Source organism: Rousettus aegyptiacus, unplaced genomic scaffold (genome assembly GCF_014176215.1).
Source record: "Rousettus aegyptiacus isolate mRouAeg1 unplaced genomic scaffold, mRouAeg1.p scaffold_m13_p_1, whole genome shotgun sequence".
In the NCBI taxonomy this organism is placed as follows: Eukaryota; Metazoa; Chordata; class Mammalia; order Chiroptera; family Pteropodidae; genus Rousettus; species Rousettus aegyptiacus.
Genome location: NW_023416284.1, coordinates 83,907,407 through 83,928,327, shown reverse-complemented (window position 1 = coordinate 83,928,327; position 20,921 = coordinate 83,907,407). Strand labels below are relative to the sequence as shown.

Below are 20,921 nucleotides of genomic sequence, written 5' to 3'. Positions count from 1 at the left end.
ACTCTGTAGTGTCTCAAAGTGACTAAAATTAAAGGTCCCTCAACAGGGACGATAATGGCCACCATTCACTGTGCTTCCCATGTACTCGCTCATAATTCTATTTCTCTAAGAGGTACCTATTCTTATATCTATTCTGTAGATGAGCAAACTGAGTCCCAGGTAGGTTAAAAGAATATTTCAAGGCCCACGCTTGTACATGACTGCAGATGAGGGGGTGGGAGGGGTGAATCCAAACTCCCATCAACTCAGTCCACGCAATTTTTCTTTCTAGAGGCCTTTCCCCAATATTGTTGCCATTCTTAAGGCTAGCTACATTCAAGGCATCCCTCGAATTAAAAAGCTGCCAGGAAGTGGAGGATTTTGGTAATCCAAACCCAAGACAGTATGATGGGTGGTGGCTGTTTTCAGGGCGCTTAAAGTACTAAACTACATAATTAAAACGGGATTGTCTTCGCAGGGCGAAGTGTCAAAACCTGAGAAGACTCTGCGGCTAGCTCCAGCTCATCGGTGCTATTAGTCTGCACTAATTGGGGCGGGGAAGAAGAGAACAAGTGAAGGCGAGTTCTGCCGGGCGTCAGTGGGCTCCTCAGGTCAAGGCGAACGCCGGCGCTACCCCTGCTGGTGACGAGAGCGAGTTTTGCTGCCGGTCCAACGACGTACTGAAGAGCCGAGAGTAACCGGCGGGACTTTGCCGCCAGGGCTTTGCCTGCACCGACAGGGGGCGCTGTCCGACCCCGCCCTCATGGGCCCCGCCCACTTCCACCTTAAGCTCCACCCACTCCCCGGACCGAAAGCGAAGGCGCGCTCCGCAGCTCGGCGCTCGCCTACTTGTGTCTAGCGGGATCTGCGACAGTGCACCCGACGCGGGTCGCCGCACTTGTGGCTCGGCGCCCGCCGGCGGCATGGAGGGGCAGTGGGCCGCCGCGGGCGGGGACGTGTCCCTGCACAACTTCAGCGCGAGGCTGTGGGAGCAGCTGGTTCACTTCCACGTCATGCGGCTGACAGACTCGCTCTTCCTGTGGGTGGGAGCGACACCGCACCTGCGCAACCTTGCCGTGGCCATGTGCAGCCGCTACGTGAGTGCCTTCCCGGGCTGGGGCGAGCGGGGACGGAGGAAAGGGGAGAGAGGGTCTAGGGGTGCGAGAGGAGAGGGGGCGGTCCCGAGGCTGCCAGGCCGGTGGAGGGAGGGGGTGACTGGGCCGGAAAGTGAGCGAGGGGTCTGGGCGCTGGCGGTGGCCTCACGGCGCCGGCGTGGGCACCAGGTTTTTTTTGGGATTTGGGGCCCTTGTGGCTCTCCAGAACAATTCCTGTAATATCTTAGGGAACGGGCTGGGGGTTGGTTTGGACCTGGACCGCCCCGAGGGTGACTGTGCGGTCAGGCCAGCACGTGGAACCCCAGACGGGCTCCTCCCCTCCATTCCCACACCTCTGTTGGCTCCTCTTTCCATCTCTAGTTGGAGTGTTCAAGGGCTTCATCGTGGGGACCTCTTGCTGCCGAATGAGTTTTTGTATCCCTTGCGCCTTGGGCGATGGCATCCACCTCTTAGTTTTCATATCTCGGTATTGACCAAATCGACATTTATCTATGTTTCCAGTTCAGACCTCTTTCTTAAACTTCAGACTCCTGTGTCTCCACTTAGAAGTCTAATAGACGTCTCATACTAGACATGTTCAAGACCAAACTCTTGACCTCTTCCTTCAAACCTGCTCCTCAACCCGCCCATCTCCGATAATGGTAACTCCACGGGAACCTCGGAGTCATTCTTGATTTTCCTCTCCCACACTCCACATGTGGAATGTCAGTGAATCTGTGAGCACACACTTGTCTATGTTAAGTCAAATAGGTTTGACAGAGAAAAATATCCCACGATTTCACTTGTGTGGAATATAAAAAACAACAGGCCTGCAGCATCTCTCCTCCTTGGTTAATTCCCTTATTTGCTTCCAGTATTACTTTCTTAGAGCTACTGTAACAAAGTATCACAAACTGGGTGGCTTAAAACAACAGAAATTTATTTTCACAGCTCTGGAGGCCAGAGTCTGAAATTAAGGTTTTGGCAGCGCTGGTTCATTCTGGGTGCTCTGACGGAGGGATCATCCCATGCCTCTCTCCTACCTTCTGGTGTTGTTGGCAGTGATTGGTGTTCTTCAGCTTGCAGTTTCATCACTACAGTCTTTACCTCCAATGACACATGGCCTTTTTCTCTGCGTGTCTCTGTTTATCTGTGTCTTCTTATAAGGACAACAGTCATAAGAGATTAAGGGTCCACCCTACTCCAGTATAACCTCATCTTAACTTATATTTTAAATATATGTGCAAAGACCCTATTTCCAAATAAAGTCATTTTCACAGGTACTAGGGTTAGGACCTGGACATATTGTTTTGGAGGATACAGTTCAACCCACAGCAATGCCTTATAGCCAGTTCTCTGTGGGGCAGCAGACTGCAGTTAGATATTGTCATTCCTTTGCTACAGACCTTTCATGAGAGAAACTCAGAGCATAGTCCAGAGATTTCACAGTGATCCTCCAAGCCCTGTTACCTGAGAGAGCTTCCTTCTCCCACCCACCTCCCTCACTTGGCTCTAGCACCTTAGCATGTCCCCAGCTGTTGCTCCTTCTGCAGTTTTTTGTCAGTGTCTGTTGTGGTGGTAAGGTTTGTTCGTTTTATGAGTTTTTGTATCCCTAGTGCCTGACAAGCTGTTCCTTAAATCCTTGTTGAAGGAGTGAGGCACTCTTAGGGAACTCCCCATTTGCTAAGGAATTCTACTAGTAACCTCAGCCAGTCAGGCAGTAAGGATTGTGATCCCTGAGGGGCCCCAGAGATGGTAAGAAATCAGAGGATCGAGCCATCAGGCGGGACCTGAGCAAAGCTTTGGGAAGGAGACAGCCTCTGAATAAGACTTTGAGATGTCCTCTCATAGTATCCCTTTTTCCTTCTGTTGTCCTTTCTTCTGTATGCCCTTTTCCTTCTCTCCGTTCTTTTCTGGTATGTGTTTTATTTCTCTTCTGGTGGGTAGCAGCAGGTGGGCCTTTGGAAAGGTGGCAATTCCAGGTCGTTTTTCATTAGAGGAGAGGAAGAGAACCTAGAGGAGCAGGGGGGGTGATGGGCAGGGCTATTTGTTTGTAGGTCATGGCAACCTGGAGCCACTTCACCTTCTTTCCTAATCCTTAGGCTGTAGTCATAAACAGTGTGTAAGGCTACATGGGGTGGAGGACTCCTCATTGGTAAGACCAGGCATCACTTCCTTGAATCAGTTTCAAGTCTCTACCTGTGGACTGCTTTGGTGGTCTGACCACTTGGTAATCACAGGTCTCAGTATGGTCTATCGTCTCAACTGGAAAGTCACCCTACATCAAGGCTGGGGCAGGAGAAGGAAAAGAACCATTCCTCCTGACTCACCATATTGCTTGGACACTGCCCTCCAGGGGCTGAGATCAGCCAGTTGGAGAAAAGAGATACAGGCCATAGCTTAGGCAGGGGACAGACTGTGGCCTGTGGGCTGGCCCATGTCTACTTTTATGATAAGGTGTATCGAGACACAGCTGTACCCATCCATTCAGTAGTGTCTGTCACAGCTTTTGCACTTTGATAGCAGAATTGAGCAGTTGCTACTGGACCTGGTGGTCCATAAAAACTATACTGTTTATTATTTGGTCCTTCTTAGAAAACGTTTACTGACCCATGAGTGGAGGATGGCACAAAAGGGTCTGTGAGGTCTCCCCCTTCCTCCCTCCCCCCTAAACCCTAGCATGTAAGACTGGACCATGTAGAACAAAATCACATAACACTATTGCTCTTCTAGCTGGCCTGCCTTGCATCAGGCAGGTCTGATTGTGATGCCAAGAAAAGCTGTAGAACAAGGATGACGCAGGGTCCCACTAACATGAAGAAAGCTGGCCTGGGACCAGGGATAAGGAGCAATCTCTGATTTGTGCTCAGGATAAAAGTAATTTTGGCAATATTATAAGTTAGTGGGTTTATTTTTTTTTTCTTTTAAGCTAGGCCTTTTAAATGGTAGGGGAGTTCTTTCCAAAGTGTTTGGAAGTAAGATTACCTCTAGATTTCAGAAGGGCCACATTTATTTATCTTTAGTTTTATTGTGTATCTGAAATGAAGATTGGCCAAGCATATTCAAAAGTTTTTATTTCATTATTTGGATGCTGATGGTTGGTGCCCCTTTGCAAAGTCACAGGGCCCTTCGTGACCCTAAAGAGCCCAGACATCCTCAGGGGAACGGAGCTGTGTGTTCTCTTAACAGGTCCAGATGAGATTAGGCTCCTGCCTTCTCCACCTTCTGGCTACCATGGGGTGAGGGACCTGGAGGCACTTGGCACTCGGACTCTGATATCTTTCTTCTTGTTGTGGCCTTAATGATCTTATTGGCATCCCTCTTAGTCGTAATGTTGCCCTTCAGCATACTTTGGAGTTTCCAACACTAAAACAAGCCCTTTATATGAAGTAAGTCCTAGAACTTATTGATAGCATTGTGATGCCAGCTTCAGGTGACTTCTCTTCATCTCTCCCATCTATATGATCTCATATGCATTAAAAGGTCAATCTACCTGACTGTTGACACAGATGCCAGACCTTCTTTCTCTTGGTTAATGTGTCTAACTCCCCAGGACCTGATACCACCACCCTCATGAAGAATCAGAAGCCACAGAAGGTTGGCTGATGGAGAAGCAGCATTGTGTTCTGTTTTCCTTTTAGGACTCCATCCCTGTATCCACCTCCCTCCTCGGAGACACCTCTGACACGACCTCCACTGGCCTCGCCCAGCGCTTAGGTATGTACCTATGGTGGTCCTGACTATTGCAAGGAACCACGAGGCAAGTCACTTTAGAAAAAAGAATCTTTATACTGAGAGATAGATGAACTCATCACTATAGTGTAAATGCAGACCTTTGTATACTGGGTCTTCTTTAAGGAGAGTGTCTCCATGCCCACGTGGTACCAACACCATCTTAGAGCCAGTGTGTTCTCAGGGGACTCCCACATTGTGCTCGGGCTGCTATCCAAGCCGATGAGTGACAGGTGATTTGGCTCCCTTCTCTAAGCACATTACCTCCTTATGGGTGGAGAGCATGAATGAGGCCCACAATGCTCCTGGGCCTCGGTGGGGCCTGTGGAGCAGGGTACCAGCAGCGCAAGAGGGATGCCCTTTATTTCCTTTGATATCATTCAGAGTTCAGAAGGGAGACTGGCCTGGCCAGAGTGAGGCATAGAGTGGGTGTTAAGCAAGAACATGAGGTTGAAGGCTCCATCCTCTCCCACACTGCAAACACATCTTTTAAATACTCAAATAGTTCAGGTAAGGACAACATGTGTTCTGCCCTTGACCAGTGTGCATGATCAGCAGGTCATCAGCGGGTACCCAGGGACCTTGAACAGTAGGGCAGCTTCTGTCTCCTCTTCAGTCTTTGTTGTCCCCAGTGTTCCCAGACAGTTCAGTTTTAGAGCCCCGTGTCCCGGGCTGGTGATGTACAGTGAGTGAGGCCCATTTTAGTTGTCTTGACAGTCTAGCCACTGGATCCATGATAAGTGGAACGTACCTATATAAACAGGATAGCCACACAGTTCAGGTGGAGCCTAGCCAGTGTGGACAGGTTGAGGGTAGGTCACACTAGACTTGCCACACTGCGTTCTGTGTGTGAGTAGAGCAGGGACCATGAGGGCGGTGGCAGCAGCATTTTAGGAACATCCACAGTACTTTTTCTTTAGCCTGAAGTTAGAGAAACCTGACTACTAAGTTATTTTGGTAACTTCTTATTAGGAAGTAATTTTAAATTTACAGAAAAGTTGCAAAAAAAGGTACAAAGAACTCCTACTTAGCCTTTACCCAGATTCCTAGTTCTTGTCATCCCCTGTTTAGGTTCACATTGTTTTTTTCTGAACCACGTGAAAGTAAGTTGAAGACATGATTGCTTCCTTGTACTTCACTGTGTATTACCAATGTTCGAGGGGTAACACCCCTATATCACATGGACCACTGTGTGCCCTGCCTGGTCCAATGAAGATATGGCAGTGTTCATAGGTCTAGAAACGGAAAACTGGATGGGTGGCCACAGTGTGGATGAGAGTCTCTTAGTGCCAATAAAGTAAGATGGGCTTAAGGGTGTCCTTGGATGGAGGCATAGTAGTTTGCATGCAAAAAACTAGGGTTCTTTTAGTTTTGTTTTTGAGTTTTGTGCAGATGGTGGGGCTTTTTAAAATCAATTTATAATCTAAATCAATTGAAATGGAACATAGACAAAAAATAATAAATATCCTACCAACTTATTAATGTCAAATATTAATGAAGGATTTTATCCTACTTGATTGAGCAAAATCTGGCAGCTTTCAGCCACTGTCCAACAAGGACAGGCACACAGAATAAACTTGAAAAGTTAGTGGTGTGATGTGACTGGTGGCCATCAACAAAGGCTGGTAATGCTGAGATTACGAATGAGCTGTCCAGTGCAGCCTGGTGCCGTTTAAAATACATTATTATTATTATTATTATTATGCATATTAGTTGAAGATGCATTAACCATCATCAGTTGTCTAGAGGAGTAATGAGAAGAGAGCGGTGTCCCAAAAACAATATCGTGCATGGAAGGTGAAAGGAAGTTGGAAAAGAGATGATCTAAAGGGTTCAGAGTAACCTTGGAGGCATTGGAGGACTGTAGTGTGGATGGGCCCTCATACCCACCCCGCCCCCCCCATTCTGTGTGGCTCCGGAGGGCAGAGCCGGTCTGCTAGGCAGACGATATAGGTAGACAGTTTTGCTCCCTATAAGACCCTGTCTTAGCAAGTAGAGCAGTTGCAGAGTAGCCCGCCTTGGGGACAGGGAATTTTCTGCTACTGAATGAGGGTTGGCTGAGTGGATGTGACATGACAGGCCCCAGCTTCACCTCTCCTCACCTCAGTCAGTACCTTTTTGCCTTTGATGCTGAGGCTGACTTGGTCATCTGAAGTCTGTGGGATGGGAAGGTAGGGTGCGTGCTTCTGTGGGGAGGAGTTTGTACCTGCCCTGTGTGAGGGATGAGGCTGAGGACAGAGGCCTCAGCAGTATTTGACTGCTTTAGGCTTACTGCTCAACTTCAGGATATTTGTCTTGTCTTTCAGATTGTGGGCATGTGATTTTGCTTGATTTCTGTAGTTGGAGCAGTATACCTCAACTATTAATGGTTCTGTAGAAAAGGGCTAAAACATATGTTCAACTTCAAATTGAAAATTAGACATTTGTATATATGTACAGGTACAGAAATGTAGAAGTGTAGGATTATCCCTGGGAGCAGGGCAGAATTGGTAGAGAAGGTGGTAGTGAAAGAGAACTCGAATATTTTTTCTTAAATACTTTAATATTATTGGTGTTTTTGCAAAGTAAAACAGACCAACCATTTATGTGGGGCAGTGGTTCTTAAACAGTAGTATTTAGGCCCCCTGGAGGGCTTGTGGGCATAGCTCACTAGCCCCAACCCCAGCCTCTCTGATTCATTCAGCCTGGGAGGGAAAGTGGGGGGGGGGGGTGGTGAGGGTGGGCCTGAGAATCTGCATCTCATGCTGCTGATATGGGGACCACACTTTAAGAGCCACTGTTTTAGAGACTAGGAAAGGATCAAGTGACTTTAGTTTGCATTTGCAGCAGCTACCTGTGAAGAGTCATAAAAATTAGAACTTTCTTTTCTCCCTAAAACCCCATTCTCTTTTTCCAAGCATTTCTCAGCTGTAAAGTAGGCCTGAGGCACATAGAACTTCACGTATTTCAGTCATGGTTGTGTCAATGTGTTTTCTTTTTAGCCAGGAAGACCAACAAGCAGGTGTTTGTCAGCTATAACCTTCAAAACACAGACAGTAACTTCGCATTACTTGTAGAAAACAGGATCAAGGAAGAAATGGAGGCTTTTCCTGAAAAGTTCTAGCTGAGTGGCAGAAGTGAGGATTTGTAACTTATGTACAATATACATTTAAATAAATGGATTGAATTTCACTGTTTGTCACCAGGGTAATGTGTTTATATTTTGTTTTAAAGGGCTAATCTTATTAATTTTCCTTCTTCCCCTCATCAGAGTATGGGCCAAAAGTCTATATTGATGAAGTTGGGGAAGGAGAAAAGCAAAATGGGTAGTAGTTTCCTTATGACTGCTCAGTAATAGAGAAAAGGGGTTAAAATGAGATTTTGTTGGGATTGAAGGAGGCTAATTAGATTGAAGAGTTAAATTAGTCATGATTCTGATATGTCCATTTCTAATTAGAATTAAGGTAGTAAGTCTTATAAAATAGGCTTCAGGTTATCTCCTTTCTTCCCGTTCAGCCAAGCCCTTCCCTGGCAAGTCTTCTCCTGCTGTGTTCCATTGGGCCCGGGTTTGAGCCCTGTTCTTCAGCCTCACTAGATTTGTGGTTTTGGTGGTCTCTAACCTCTCTGGGCCCTGTTTCCTCACCTATATAATGGGAATAATCTCCACTCTACTGGGTTATTGTTAGGATTAAATACACAGAAAAACTTTGCAAACTGTAAGTGCCATGGCAATTAAGATGTCAATTTTGGGATTAAAAAAAAAATGCAAAAAAAAAAAAAAGTCAATTTTGGTTTTACCTACTTCATTTTTGTGGATTCAAATGCTTGCTCTTTCTGTTATAATTTCTTACCTGCCCCCCGCCCCTTCCCGTCTCAAGTATTTGCTTTGCTCATCCTTAAGGCCTTAGCCTTTTTCTGCTTGCCTCTTGAAGTGGATTCCGATCTTTCTAGTACCACATGCTGCACATTTTTTTCTTTGACACCTTTTTCCAAAAGCCAATATTTCACAGGTCAATGGCTCTGAACCCTGGCTTCACATTCGAATCTCTATGGAGTTTTTACAGATTGCCTATGCGTGACCCTTCCTCAGAGACTCAGATGGCCTGGGGCCCAGGTTTGTTTGGGTTTAAAAGCTCCCAGGTGCTTCTCAGCACAGGCAGGGTTGAGGACCACTGGCAAAGAACTTTCTATTCTGTAAGTGTCTGGATCCCTCTTGTTACTAGAAGATAGTTTTGGGTTCTGTAACATGTTTCATGCAATGGCAAAAGGCTTGTATTAAGGCACTGGTAAGTAGCCAGAGGTGGTGACACTTTGGCCAGGACATATAAGCACTTCAGATGAGTAGGTCTGTGGTTTAAGATGCCTCCCTCCTTAGCAGACCTCCTATGCTAACCTCTGAGGCCTCAGCCAGCAGCATCATAGCTTAGAAGCACAGTGGGCACCTCTCTAGGAAGAGTAAGTAACACAAAATCAGGCCTATGGAGAGAAGAGTTTGGTATAAATACTTTATTAAAGAAACATTGTTTTCTTGTTAAAAAACACTACATTAAAGAAGAGCATTTTGGGTTATCAGTCTTTCCTAACAGAATCACAGTGTAAGATAATCATTTTTTGACCTAAGAACTTGCAGGCCACAGATTAGCAGGACATCGATATGCTAGAGAAAAGAACTCTTAAATTTACTGATGGCCCCCACAGGTGGTCTGAGAGGGGCACTAAATAAACAGTTTATGTTTAATCCTGTCTCTGCCTATGCCTGCCTTTTCAGACTAGGACTCTTGCAAGCAGATGAGAGGCCACCCACTGTTCCCAGGCTGAGAGAAGACCTGGTTTACAGAGGCGCTAAAGTAGAGGCGCTAAAGTAGGGACGCAGCAAGATCTGAATAAACAGTTTTTATTACTTGTAGTCAATGGTCATGAAATGCCCTTCATTGGATACCATCAGATGAGGTAGGGAAGACATTCCAGAGGAAATTTGTTAATGGGGCAACATTTTTATTTCTGTACATTTACATACAAATTTTCCCCAAAGGTACAACAGATGTGACATCATGCAGACATTTAGCTTTGAACGACAGTTCAGAACTCTATTTAGGCTTGTGCTATGAATGAGCACCTCCAGAGTGATCCCGGTTGACATGTACAGTAACATGGTTCTTACTAGAAACCTCAAATGTTGGGGTTGCAGAGAGGACAAAAAGGAGGGAACTATTCCCACTAGACATAACACACTGTGCTGCTTTTCCAAAACAATACATTAAAGTGAGGTGTCCTTTAAAAGAAAGAGTTGAAGCGTGGGCCTTCCCCTGCACGTGCGTGTGCCCGTGCGCCACCTAGAGGCGGGGCGATGCCATGGTCACACAATTCATTTAATGGCACTTCAGTCATTTCTTGTTTGGCTCTAGGAAGTGATAATGTTTGAGTGCAGCACTTCCTTTACGAGGTTTATTTTTGTTTTCTGTTCTGTGACCAGAACAACTTACCAGCCCCTTTCCTCTAGTTGTGGTTATACTCTTTTAGAAAACAAAACATTTAAAACTTTTTCCTATTTGTCCTGGGTACTAGTATTTAGGGTATTTGATAAGAGTTATTACTGACTTCTGGAAAAGAACAAAATGAAGAGCTATTCAGCCCTGTCTCAGGTGTTCACATTTGTGTGTAACTTTTGAAAGGGGATCACAGCTCCCTGATAGGATAGCAGGATGCAAGAGTAGCTGGTGGAGGAGAGTAGCTGCAGCACATACCTCGGGATGTTTCTCCGGGCAGTGGGAGTGGAGGTGGTAGGGAGGGTGGACTTGAAATCGCAGGTGCCTGAGAAGTGTTTCCCTACTGACCACGAAGGAAACAGGACTGAGGAGTCCAAGCACGACCAATGGGTGCTAGGGAGCTGGTGGCCGCAGCTCCCTCCCACACAGAGCAAGGCAGCACGTAACGTGTATCAGGCTCAGGTGGGCCCCGGCTGCCTTGCCCACTTGTGGGATTTCATGGGGCTCAGCCCACAGGGAAGCTTTTCTGCTTTGGCTACATTTCATAAAGGTGTTCCTCAAGAGCTTCATATACCCTTAAGCTGAAACAGCAACAGAACAGGAGCTCAGCCTAATCCTGAGGCTGCTGAGAGAGAGGAGCTGAGGGACCTCTTTGCCAAGAGAGATCACCTACCGATTGTTGGCAAGTCAGCCTCATGTGCATCTGCTAACCTTGGTCCTGAGAGCCTAGTCCTCACAGTTAGCTTCCTTTCTAGTCATCCATGATTTAGTCCTATTGCTGAAGTTGACAGTGCTGACTGCCTCTCCTGGACCAGTGTTTTTGTCATTTAAGATGGAGATCAGAGACCCTGGAACAGGAGTTTGTAAGTGCTGTGCCTTGCCTTCACTTCCCCAGAGATTATGAGCATCACTCTACAGCTTCAATCCACTTCTTAAAGAATACTCACAAGTCCTTCTGTAGTACAGTAAAGGGACTGCAAGGTGTCCTAGTGCATGATGGAAGATGGATACAGACATACACCTGGTGAGGGCCCAGGGCCTCACTGGCTCCTTCCCACCTTCCTCAACTGCCCAGTGACTTGGCTGCTGCATATGTCATGTCCTGGATTTAATGGGTCTTGCTGCCAGGTGGCTTTGTACCAAGTACTCTAAAAAAGGCAAAAGGTATTTCACAAATTTGGCACGCGAAGGCTGCACATTTGTAAAGGCCTTTTTAAAGTAAGGTTAATTACTTTAACATCAAAATATGGAACCAAAGTGACTTAAAAAGATGAAGGAAGACAAAGATGAGCTGGGCTTGGAGCAGGTGGAGCTGAGGAGACTGGCCAGATGGCCTTCCTTTCTAGGCAGCTGGCCCTTGGACAAGGCTGGAGATGCCAGGTCTAGTTGATGAGACAAAGTATGGTTTACTCACTGGACTCACACATGCCTGCAAGTTTGTTCGCTTCAAAATGTTTTTTTATCAAGTCAGTAGTCTCCTATTGATGTCTACCAGATTTGGAGGAGAGTGGTAGGTGGAGACAGTAAGACCAGGTGAAAAGCTGGAAGGGGAAAAAGGGAAGTTTAACCAACCTCTTTTTAGGCCCTTTGAGCTCTACTGTCAATCAGAGGTCACCTAATCGCTTCACACAGACCTGAGGCTACGATTTCTCTGGAAGAACACAGCCATTGCAAAGACACATGTCACAAAGTGGGGAGGTGAACACTTCTAGAAAGAACCCAGGTGGTTCAAAATATCAGGTACCTATGTTGCTTCAAGGTGGTGCCTGCCTGTGCCAATGAAGCTTGTTTTTTAGTCGCCCCCTGAGTGTCTTTCAGGAGGCTAAGTTTCCTTTGAAACATTCCTCAAGACAGGTGCAAACCTGACGCGGAAAGGCAAGAGGAAGGCTTCACTGCCTGGAACAAAATGAAGAACACAATGAAAACCCTTGGATATTGGGGACGGGGGTGGGAGCTGAACTTTGGTGAGTTATTGCTTTTTCTCAATTGGTCTTGATGCTTTTAAGAGGCTGGAGGTTAGCTGGACTAATCTGTGAGAATCCCATTTCTTGCCTTAAGCCCCACCTCTTTGCTGACGGAAGTGACAGGAAGCAGGAAGCAGGCAAAGGCAGGCATGAAGGGACTGTCTCCCACAGGCTTTGCAGTCTCTCAGTGTGAAGTCAGTGAGAGCTGACAGTCATCCAAGCTGGTGATTTCTACGTGGTGTGTGCTCAAGATGTGGGTGACAGGCCATATTTGGGAGAGCTCCCTTCCTTTCTGTGGGTTGCCTTAGTCTATTTCAGTTCTTTTCCTATTGGTTTTAGTCCAGAAAGTAGCCATGGTTTTCAAGTAGTGCTGGCAAAAAGCTGACTGTGGAAGAGGAAACTTTTCTGCTGGCGCTAAATTTAGGAAGGAGTATTAATAATGCTAACATGTCTCAGACCTCAACACATTTGCTAGTTGTGATCTTAACTAGGCAAACTGGTGTCAGGAAACCGTGGTGACATTACTACTAATTATTTAAGATTTGTGGTGAAATGTTTTAAGCTTTTCCCCAAAAAGCTTCCAGCATCAAGTAGAAAAGGATTATCTCAAAGGAAAGACTAAGTTGGTTTTAATATTTGTGAGCTGCTTTCCCCCAACACATGGAACAGAAGCTCTGACCTTACAAATAGAAAAAAAAAAAAAAAATCCTTTACAAACCATACACAGACTCTCTAGCAAAAACCTATCATTTACATTTCACTCTGTCTAAACTGCAGTCATGGAACTGCTCTATGATCTGTTGGGCCTCTCTTTGTACATAGGTAGGCAGCCTTGGGGCAGCTCAGGCCGGCAGAGGTGACATCTGGCTGCTCTGAGGGGCTGTGGGCGAGAACGGTGGCTGACCTGCAGGGAGGAGACCGGCTGCTGCGCTGGTTACTTACAGCGTCTTCCTCGGGCGACTGGGTCCCTGTTCCGCAGGAGGTGGTTCCAATTCAAGATTAGTGAGAGGAAAGGGAATAAAGTGCTTCTCGTAAAAATGACCAAAATAAATAGAAACATTTAATGGCAGAAAGGAAGGTTTTGAAGGGTTATTTCCAAAGAGTTTGCTTCCTCAAACACACGATCCTTAAGAGTTTTTGGAAAGACAGAATTCCCCCATACCAGCTGAAAGTCTCACGACTCGGTGGCATGAGAGTTGGGTTTTCCTGCCCCAGCCTCTTGCAGGTCCCTGTCTGTAAACCTGTGCCCAAACAGCCCCTGAACCTGGGAGCCCATGGTGCCCTCTTCAGGGCAGGCCGTGCCCAGAGCTACAGGACTTCATGCCGTTGGCCGTGGCGTTGTCAGGCAGCCCGTCCCCTGCAGCGGAGGTAGCCGCTGCTTCGTGGAGGCCCGAGTAGTCCTTGAGCTCGGCGTTGGTGAGCAGGAGGGGCTGCTCCCCCTTCTTGTGCGGCAGGAGCGGCTGCCGTGTGTAGTGCTCCCCATTGGAAATGTTCTCAGGCAGGTTCTGGTTCCGGCTCTCAGGCAGCAGGAGGATGCAGATGATGCAGATGAGCGTGCAGCAGGCGAAGATGATATGGTGCAGGAAGTAGCCTTTCTGGTTGTGCAGCTCGATGATAGGTGCTGTCAGCATGCCGAAGCCCGCGCTGGCCAGCACCAGTCCCAGCCCGCCGCACCTGCAGGAGGGCATGGGATCACAGGGTTAGTGTCCATGGTCAGACCCTGGCACAGAGGGCCACAGTGACTCCCAGAGTGTGGACATGGCTTGACTCGGGCAAGTTCATGACAGAAGGAGACGTCCGACTTGGGTTGTGGGCACCGAGGCCCTTGGCCCCCCAGCAGTGCGTGCCACATGTGGGATATCCCAAACCACCTTTGTCTGGGCCATATCTGTACACCACCTCTAGTTTGGGTAACATTTTTCCTCATCAACTTTTTTATTTTGAAAGATGACTTTTTAATATCACTGTAAATGGAAAACCCGTATCACTTGCCATGAATAATAAACATACAGTGAAAAACCAAATACTATTAAATTATGCTATTTTTCCAAGGCTTGCTCTTCATTTAGAAAAAGGGTAGGGGTGGAGCGGGGGGAAGGATTACCAGGCGTTAAAGAAGATATTAAAGACAAACCAAACTAATAGACTTTCTCCTTGCCATAATCAGAGAGATTGGAAGATACGTAAGACAGTAGTTTTCTCACTGTGAGTTGTTTATTGCCATGTCTTAAGTATTTCCTAAAATCATTCCGCACGCCACCAGTGGAAGCTGTCCTATCTCTGGGAAATGTGCCAGAAACCAAATGCACTGACAGACAGAGACATTCACTGCAGCACTTGGCTCACAGAGTACTAAATGTGAGCCTAGGACTTGAACCATTTACCACCACTCCTCTGCCCAGTGTGGGAACCTACCAGAAGTTCCCAAGGAAATAGTAGTTATACAACATCTAAAAAAACTGCTATAACTCTACCATCTAATATGACACAAATGTATATTATTGGGGAGAAGGTGATATGTAGACATCAAATGCAGTGCAGTGCTAGGTTGCAGTAAAGGTGACAGGAGGTAATGGTCTCACTGTGCCGTCACTACACAGGCCAGCAGGGCTGGCTGGTCTCAGCTCTGGCGCCACAATGAAGGGGCCAGATGAGGGGGCCTTGACTCAAGGAAGCGGAAGTATAGTTGTTTACCTTGCCTCAGAGAGCAGTGGGCAGAAGGTACAGGGATGCAGATTTCAGATGGTTTAAATAACTTTCGAATTGAGCTGCTCAATAGTTAGGTACCACCCTTTAGTGAATTGACCTTTACTCCTGGATGTGCTCAGAGGGGCTGAAGGGAAGGCCCCTGCAGCGTGTAGGAGACAGGGATGTGAGCTCCCAGCTCCCAAAGAGCCTGTGACTCTCTTGGTTGACACCATAGGTGCCTCTGACTCACAAAAATACTGCCCTACAAGAATACAAGATCAACAGATCAAAGTTGACTGTATGTTTACATGCTAGCAACAAATAAGCTGAAGATGAAATTAAGAAAACTGTACTCATAATTACATCAGAAGAATAAGATATTTAGAAATAAATAACAAAAGAAATGCAAGACTTTTATGCTGAAAGGTACAAAACATCACGAGAAAATTAAAGATAAGCAGATGGAGAGACATTCCATATTCATGGACTGGAAGACTCAAACTTGTTAAGATGGTTATTCTTCCTGAATTGATCTATAGATTTAATACAATCCCTATCAAATTCAGAGATGATTTTTTTTGTTGCAGGAAATGATAAGCTGATCTCAAGATTTATATGGAAATGCAAAAGACTCAGCATAGCTGGAACAATTTTGAAAGATAACAAAATCGGAGGACCTGACTTTTTCAATCTCAAAACTAACTATAAAGCTATAGTAAGTAAAACAGTACAGTATTGGTGTAGCGATAGATCAAGAGAATTGATAATTCAGAAATAAACTTTTACATTTATGTTCAGCTCATTTTCAACAAAGGCAAATTCAATGGGGGAAAGGATAGTAGTCTTCTTAACAAGTGGTATTAGAACAATTAGATATCCATGTGCAAAAGAATGAAGTTGGACCTTTACTTCACATCAGATACAAAAATGAACTACAAATGGATCATAGACCTAGATGGAAGAGCTAAGACTATAACAGTTCTAGGAGTAAAAATAAGGAAAAATCTTTGTGACCTCAGGTTAGGAAAAAGATTTCTTACATGACATCAAAAGCAGGATCCAAAAGAGGAAAAAAAAAATCATTTGGACTTTATCAAAATTTAAAAGTTCTGCCCTCCAAAAGATACTCATAAGAAAATGAAAAGACAGGCCATATCTGGGGAGAAAATGAAGACATCTGATAAAGGATATGCCTTTTATATATAGTATCCAGAATATACAAGGGGCTCTCAGTAAGAGTACCCAATTAAAATGGGCCAAAGATTTGAATAGACATTTCTCCAGGAAAACTATACAAACTATAAAATATCCAATAAGCACATACGACGTACATTATTAGTCATTAGAGAAATGCATATCACAACCACAATGAGATACTATTTCAAAAAGACACAATAACAAGTATTGGTGAGGATGTAGAGAAACTAGACTTCTTTTACATTGCTGGTAGGAAAGAAAAATGGTATAGCTACTATGAGAAAGCCTGGCAGTTTCTTAAAAAAGTTGACTATAAACTTTTTATGATTCAGCAATTCTACTCCTATGAAACATATGACAACATATGTCCATACAAAAACGTATCAGTGAATGCTCATTGTAGCATTATTCATAACAGCCAAACACTGGAAAGAATTCAAATGTCCATTTGTTTCTCCAACTAGAGAAACAAATGTGGCACATCAGATACAGTGGAAGAGTATTTAGCGATAAGAAACAGGTGAATTTGGGGAATATTTTGCTAATTGATTGTATGATTCCATTTACATGAAATGTCCAAAGGCGACGAATCTATAGAGACAGAAAGCAGACTGGTGGTTGCCTGGCACTGGGAGTGGGAACAGAGGCTGCAGAGGCTGTGGGGAAACTTCTCAGGTGCAGGAAATGTTCTACAACTGGACTTTGGTGGTGACTGCAGTGAAAGTCACTGAATTCTATACTAAAAATGGATGAATTTTATGGTGTGTAAATTATATCTCAATAAGGGTGTTAAGAAAACCCCAAAACTGTTCCAGCTGTAGGGGCTGGAGATTCCTGTTGATGTAAATCCCCCAGACTTCTAGCCTGGGTAGCCACGCAGGCCTCATCTTTTCTTCCTGAGAACTCAGAGACTGGCTAGGCTCCCCTTTCCCTGTCACCCCTGCTGCTTGGGTGGGGGCTTCTGCTTGCTTTGCCCACTGTGGGACTGAGCAGTAGGCTCCCCTCTCCAGGGCCTTCTCTGAGACTGTACTGTCATCAGTGATGGGAGAGAGTCCCCTGCCTTTGCTCCCTGCTGTCCTGTTATAACAGGCCCTCTGGTTGACCAGTCCTGGATTGATAGGGTGATAGGGATGAGGGGCACTCAGGCAGGGAGGGTGGTGAAGACAAGCTGGAACACAGCCTTGCAAACAATTTTTCTCAAAGAACAAAACATAAGAATGACAGTGTGTGTGCATGGGTAGGACTATGTGGTCTCCCTGCCCTGTTTTGTCATGTTTCATTAAAAAAAAAAAAAAAAAAGACTTTTCTAAGATAGGAGTGGCCTTGTTTGTTTGCAGAGGGTGTCACCTCAGGAATAGTGGGGAGGGTTTCCTCACTTTGTGCTGGGTGATTCTGAGTGAGGAGGGGTAGGAAACAGTTCGCCTCCTCCTTTGGTTCCCTGCAGGCTAAGGCCCAGGGCATGGTTGGGAGAGGGATATCTCACCAGGCACACTGCCCTGGGAACAAAGCCAGAGCCTGGGAGTCCCGAACTTCTCTTTCCCTGCCGCCTTCCTGTCCAACCAGTGACCAGCCCTGATAGCTTCCAGTTGGGCCCATTAGAAAACACACAGTTCCTGAGGGGTCCCCCTCTTCCTCTCATGTTCTCACCTGCCCTTCGGGTCCACCCTCTCCCCCTGCACTCTCTCCTTCACTCCTGTGAGGTTCTCTCACGCTGGATCAGCTAAGCTCCCTGATGTTTCCTGTCCGGCTCTACCAGGTTTCCTCATGTGCTTCTCGAGAAGGAGATGTGGCTTTTCACCTGGGGTCCGCATGCCTGGCACAGTTCCCGGCACAGAGGCTTTGCTAGTATTCATTCAGTTAGATGATTGCAAGACTGGAGTATTCAGCAGTAAGGGCCGCCCCAGCCTTGAGCAAACCCATCCTCACGGGACAGGTCAGAGCGAGCTGCAACAGGGACTCTTCTTGCTACACAGGCGGGAGGTGCAACAGTTAAGAGAACAGGTTCTGGAGCCAGTCGGCCTGCATCAATTCTGGCTCCACCACCGACCAATTTCACCTCTTTAAGCCTCAGTGAGGGTATGTGAAATGGGTGTGAGAAGAGTACGTCGGCCTGGACGGGGGTGCTAGTGTAACTGATGCTGGGGACAGGAAGTGCTGAGTACAGTGCTGCTGTTATTCATCCAGTTATCTAAGCCCTCTTCCCCTTCTTTGTTGGCTCCACAAAGCAGAAATAGTGATGCATGTCTAACTCTTTTCTTGCTGCATTAATATTAAATAGGTGACAGAGCAGGAGGTGAAGGAACAATAGCGGCGATCAGTGGACTGGTTCAGAGGTGATGCTGTCTGTGAGGGCTGGGGAGGCGCCTGATGGCAGGATCTGAGCTGAGCAAGTTCAAGAACTGAGAGGCTCAAGAGAGGAGGAACCCAAAAGCCTCATGGGCCCAAATCTTCCTGGGATAACGTGGAGACTCAAAGTATGGCAGAGACCCAAACTTTGATCCTTCCTCCTCCTCCCTCCTGGCCCTCTCACCCATGCCCTGCTACACGCCCACTGCCCTCTCTCCCAGACACCTCTGCATGGGCTCACTGTGTCATCTGGAATGAAGACTCACTCCTCCTTGTATTCTTGTCTGCAAGCACCTCCCTTCTGGACCACTTCCTGTTCCATCCCCTCCCTGGAATCTCTAGTCCCAGGCAGCATCTAGTCCAGGCTGCATATGCTGGCTGGAAAGTGCTCTCAGCCCCACTGCCCTTCTCTCCCTCCCTCTGGTGCTCCTACTATTCCCTCAGCACACTTGAGTTATAGTCCAGACTTACTTGTGTTTGCATATCTGCGTGTCTCTAATAGACTTGAGGTTTTCAAGGGCAGGAACCAGGTCTGACTCAGTTTGTTATTCCTAGCCTCTACCCAGACACTGGCTGAGAGCTGGCCAGCATCTGAGTATTTACTCGGCATGGGAGTCAGATTTATAAGGTGGCCCCAATTATTCCCACCACCCAGTACTCACACCCTTGTACCTTGAATGTGAGCTGGACCTAGTAAATTACTAATAAAACACTTTTTACTAATAAAACACAGCAAACGTAATGAGATGTCCCTTTATGATTAGGTTATAAGACTGTCACTTATAGCAGATTTTCTTGCTGGCTTCGATGAAGCAAGCCGCTATGTTGTTGAGGTCCACATGGCAAAGAACTACGCTGGCCTCCAGTCAACAGTTGGCAGGGAACTAAGGCTCTCAGTTCAGCTGCTCATGAGGAACTGAACCCTGCTGTTATAGTCTGAATTTTTGTGTTCCCCCAAATTCATATGTTGAATTAGTGTGATGGTATTAAGGGTATGGCCTTTGGGAGGTGATCAGGTTATAAGGGTGGAGCCCCAATGAATAGGATTAGTGCCCTCATAAAAGGGACCCTGAATCATGTAAAAATGCAGCAAGAAAACTGCCGGCTATGAACCAGGAAGTGAGCCTTCACCAGACACCAAACCTGCTGACACCTTGCCCTTGGACTTCCCCATCTCCGGAACTGTGAGAAATAACTTTTGGTTGTTTATGACAACCAGTCTGTGGTGTTCTGTCATAGCAGCCCAAATGGACTAAACACCCACCAATTATTGAATAAGCTTGGAGGCTAGTCTTAACCCAGTTGATTATAGCCTGTGGGAGACCCTGAAGCTCAGAGCCCAGCTAGGCCATGTGGACTCCTGCCCACAGAAACTGTAAGACAATAACCATGTGTTGTTTGAAGCCACTAAGTTTTGGGGTAATTTGTTACACAGCAATAGATAATTAATACACTCAGTGAATGACAGAATTCCCTAGCCTTAGCCACAAAGGAGAAAAGAGACAGCCACCTGTCACCCAGGCTGTGATATATCTGGTAGTATGTATTAAAAAGCCTTTCACCAAAGGAGAGACTGAAGGTGCTATAACAACAGTCACATTGTTGTGTTACTGGACCACCAAGGGGATACAAAAGAGAAACATCACTTTTTGGGGGAGTGTCTCCCAGATACTAACCCCCTTCCAAGGTACAGGGTCCTGGACAACCTTTTAAAGATACTCTGTACCTTTCTGCTAGTATTTGTTCATATGTCTACCATCCTCATTAGTCTATGAACGCTTCAAAGTCAAGGATTATTTCCTAGAACATCAACTGGCACACACGGTTTATGCTTAGTAAATATACTGGCTTCCTAGGTAGGAAGGTCAGCTCACCTGAATGAATGGGACAGGTTAAATATAAATGACCACTAGAAAGAGCAGTGTTGACTCCATCTGTAAAGTGGATAATATGAACACCTAAAATAGCCACTTGTATTTTTGATAGTTCTGGCCACTGTAGGAAGCCACAGGATATTATAAGGACATCAGATACCGAGGATAATGGATGGGTTTCACTGGGCCTTTGATACCAGTAAGACATTTTTTCTGAAACTTTCCAGATTTCTACCTGACCTTGTTACTAAGTGTGGATGCCACTGACAAGCAGTGAGCCTTACCCTGCTTGGTACATGTAAAGACCACACATGGGTTAATATGCAGGAAGGCAGAGTGCACAGACTCACAAAGAAGAGTGAGCATGGATCCATGGTTAAAGGAGCAGCGCTCAGCACCAGACCAAATTCTTCATCATGCCAAACAAACTCTCATATCGATATGTTAATAAATCATGTCAAATGAAATGAAATATATTTGATTTTTGGTAGGATTATATGGATCATTAAAAACGTGCGTACATATATATATATATAAATATATATACACATGCGTATATAATGTCCAAAATATCTTTATATA

The 20,921-nt window shown here is 45.9% G+C and overlaps 2 protein-coding genes and 1 long non-coding RNA gene across 6 annotated transcripts in view; 2 read left to right on the top strand and 1 right to left on the bottom strand.

The window, feature by feature from the left end:
- Positions 1–793: 793 nt before the first annotated feature.
- The window catches only part of PSMG4 (proteasome assembly chaperone 4), a 32,192-nt gene continuing 12,064 nt past the window's right edge, over positions 794–20,921 (top strand). Inside the window, exons 1-3 of one of the 2 annotated variants that reach the window (XM_016166674.2) lie at positions 815–1,076; positions 4,715–4,790; positions 7,787–7,981. In XM_016166674.2, coding sequence (XP_016022160.1) covers positions 903–1,076; positions 4,715–4,790; positions 7,787–7,908 — 372 coding nt within the window. In that variant the 5' untranslated portion in view covers positions 815–902 and the 3' untranslated portion in view covers positions 7,909–7,981. Of the gene's footprint in view, positions 1,077–4,714; positions 4,791–7,786; positions 7,982–20,921 lie in introns of those variants that run through there. The other variant, XM_036237457.1, reaches the window with a different exon arrangement.
- Positions 9,663–20,921, bottom strand: part of SLC22A23 (solute carrier family 22 member 23) — a 171,169-nt gene continuing 159,910 nt past the window's right edge. For 2 of the 3 annotated variants that reach the window (XM_016166671.2, XM_016166672.2), the window contains one exon: positions 9,663–13,908. In XM_016166671.2, coding sequence (XP_016022157.2) covers positions 13,521–13,908 — 388 coding nt within the window. In that variant the 3' untranslated portion in view covers positions 9,663–13,520. The remainder of the gene's footprint in view (positions 13,909–20,921) is intronic. The other variant, XM_036237454.1, reaches the window with a different exon arrangement.
- LOC118613781 lies at positions 13,904–20,811 on the top strand. Its single transcript, XR_004955857.1, has 2 exons — positions 13,904–15,637; positions 18,398–20,811. It is a non-coding gene; the product is annotated as an uncharacterized LOC118613781 (long non-coding RNA).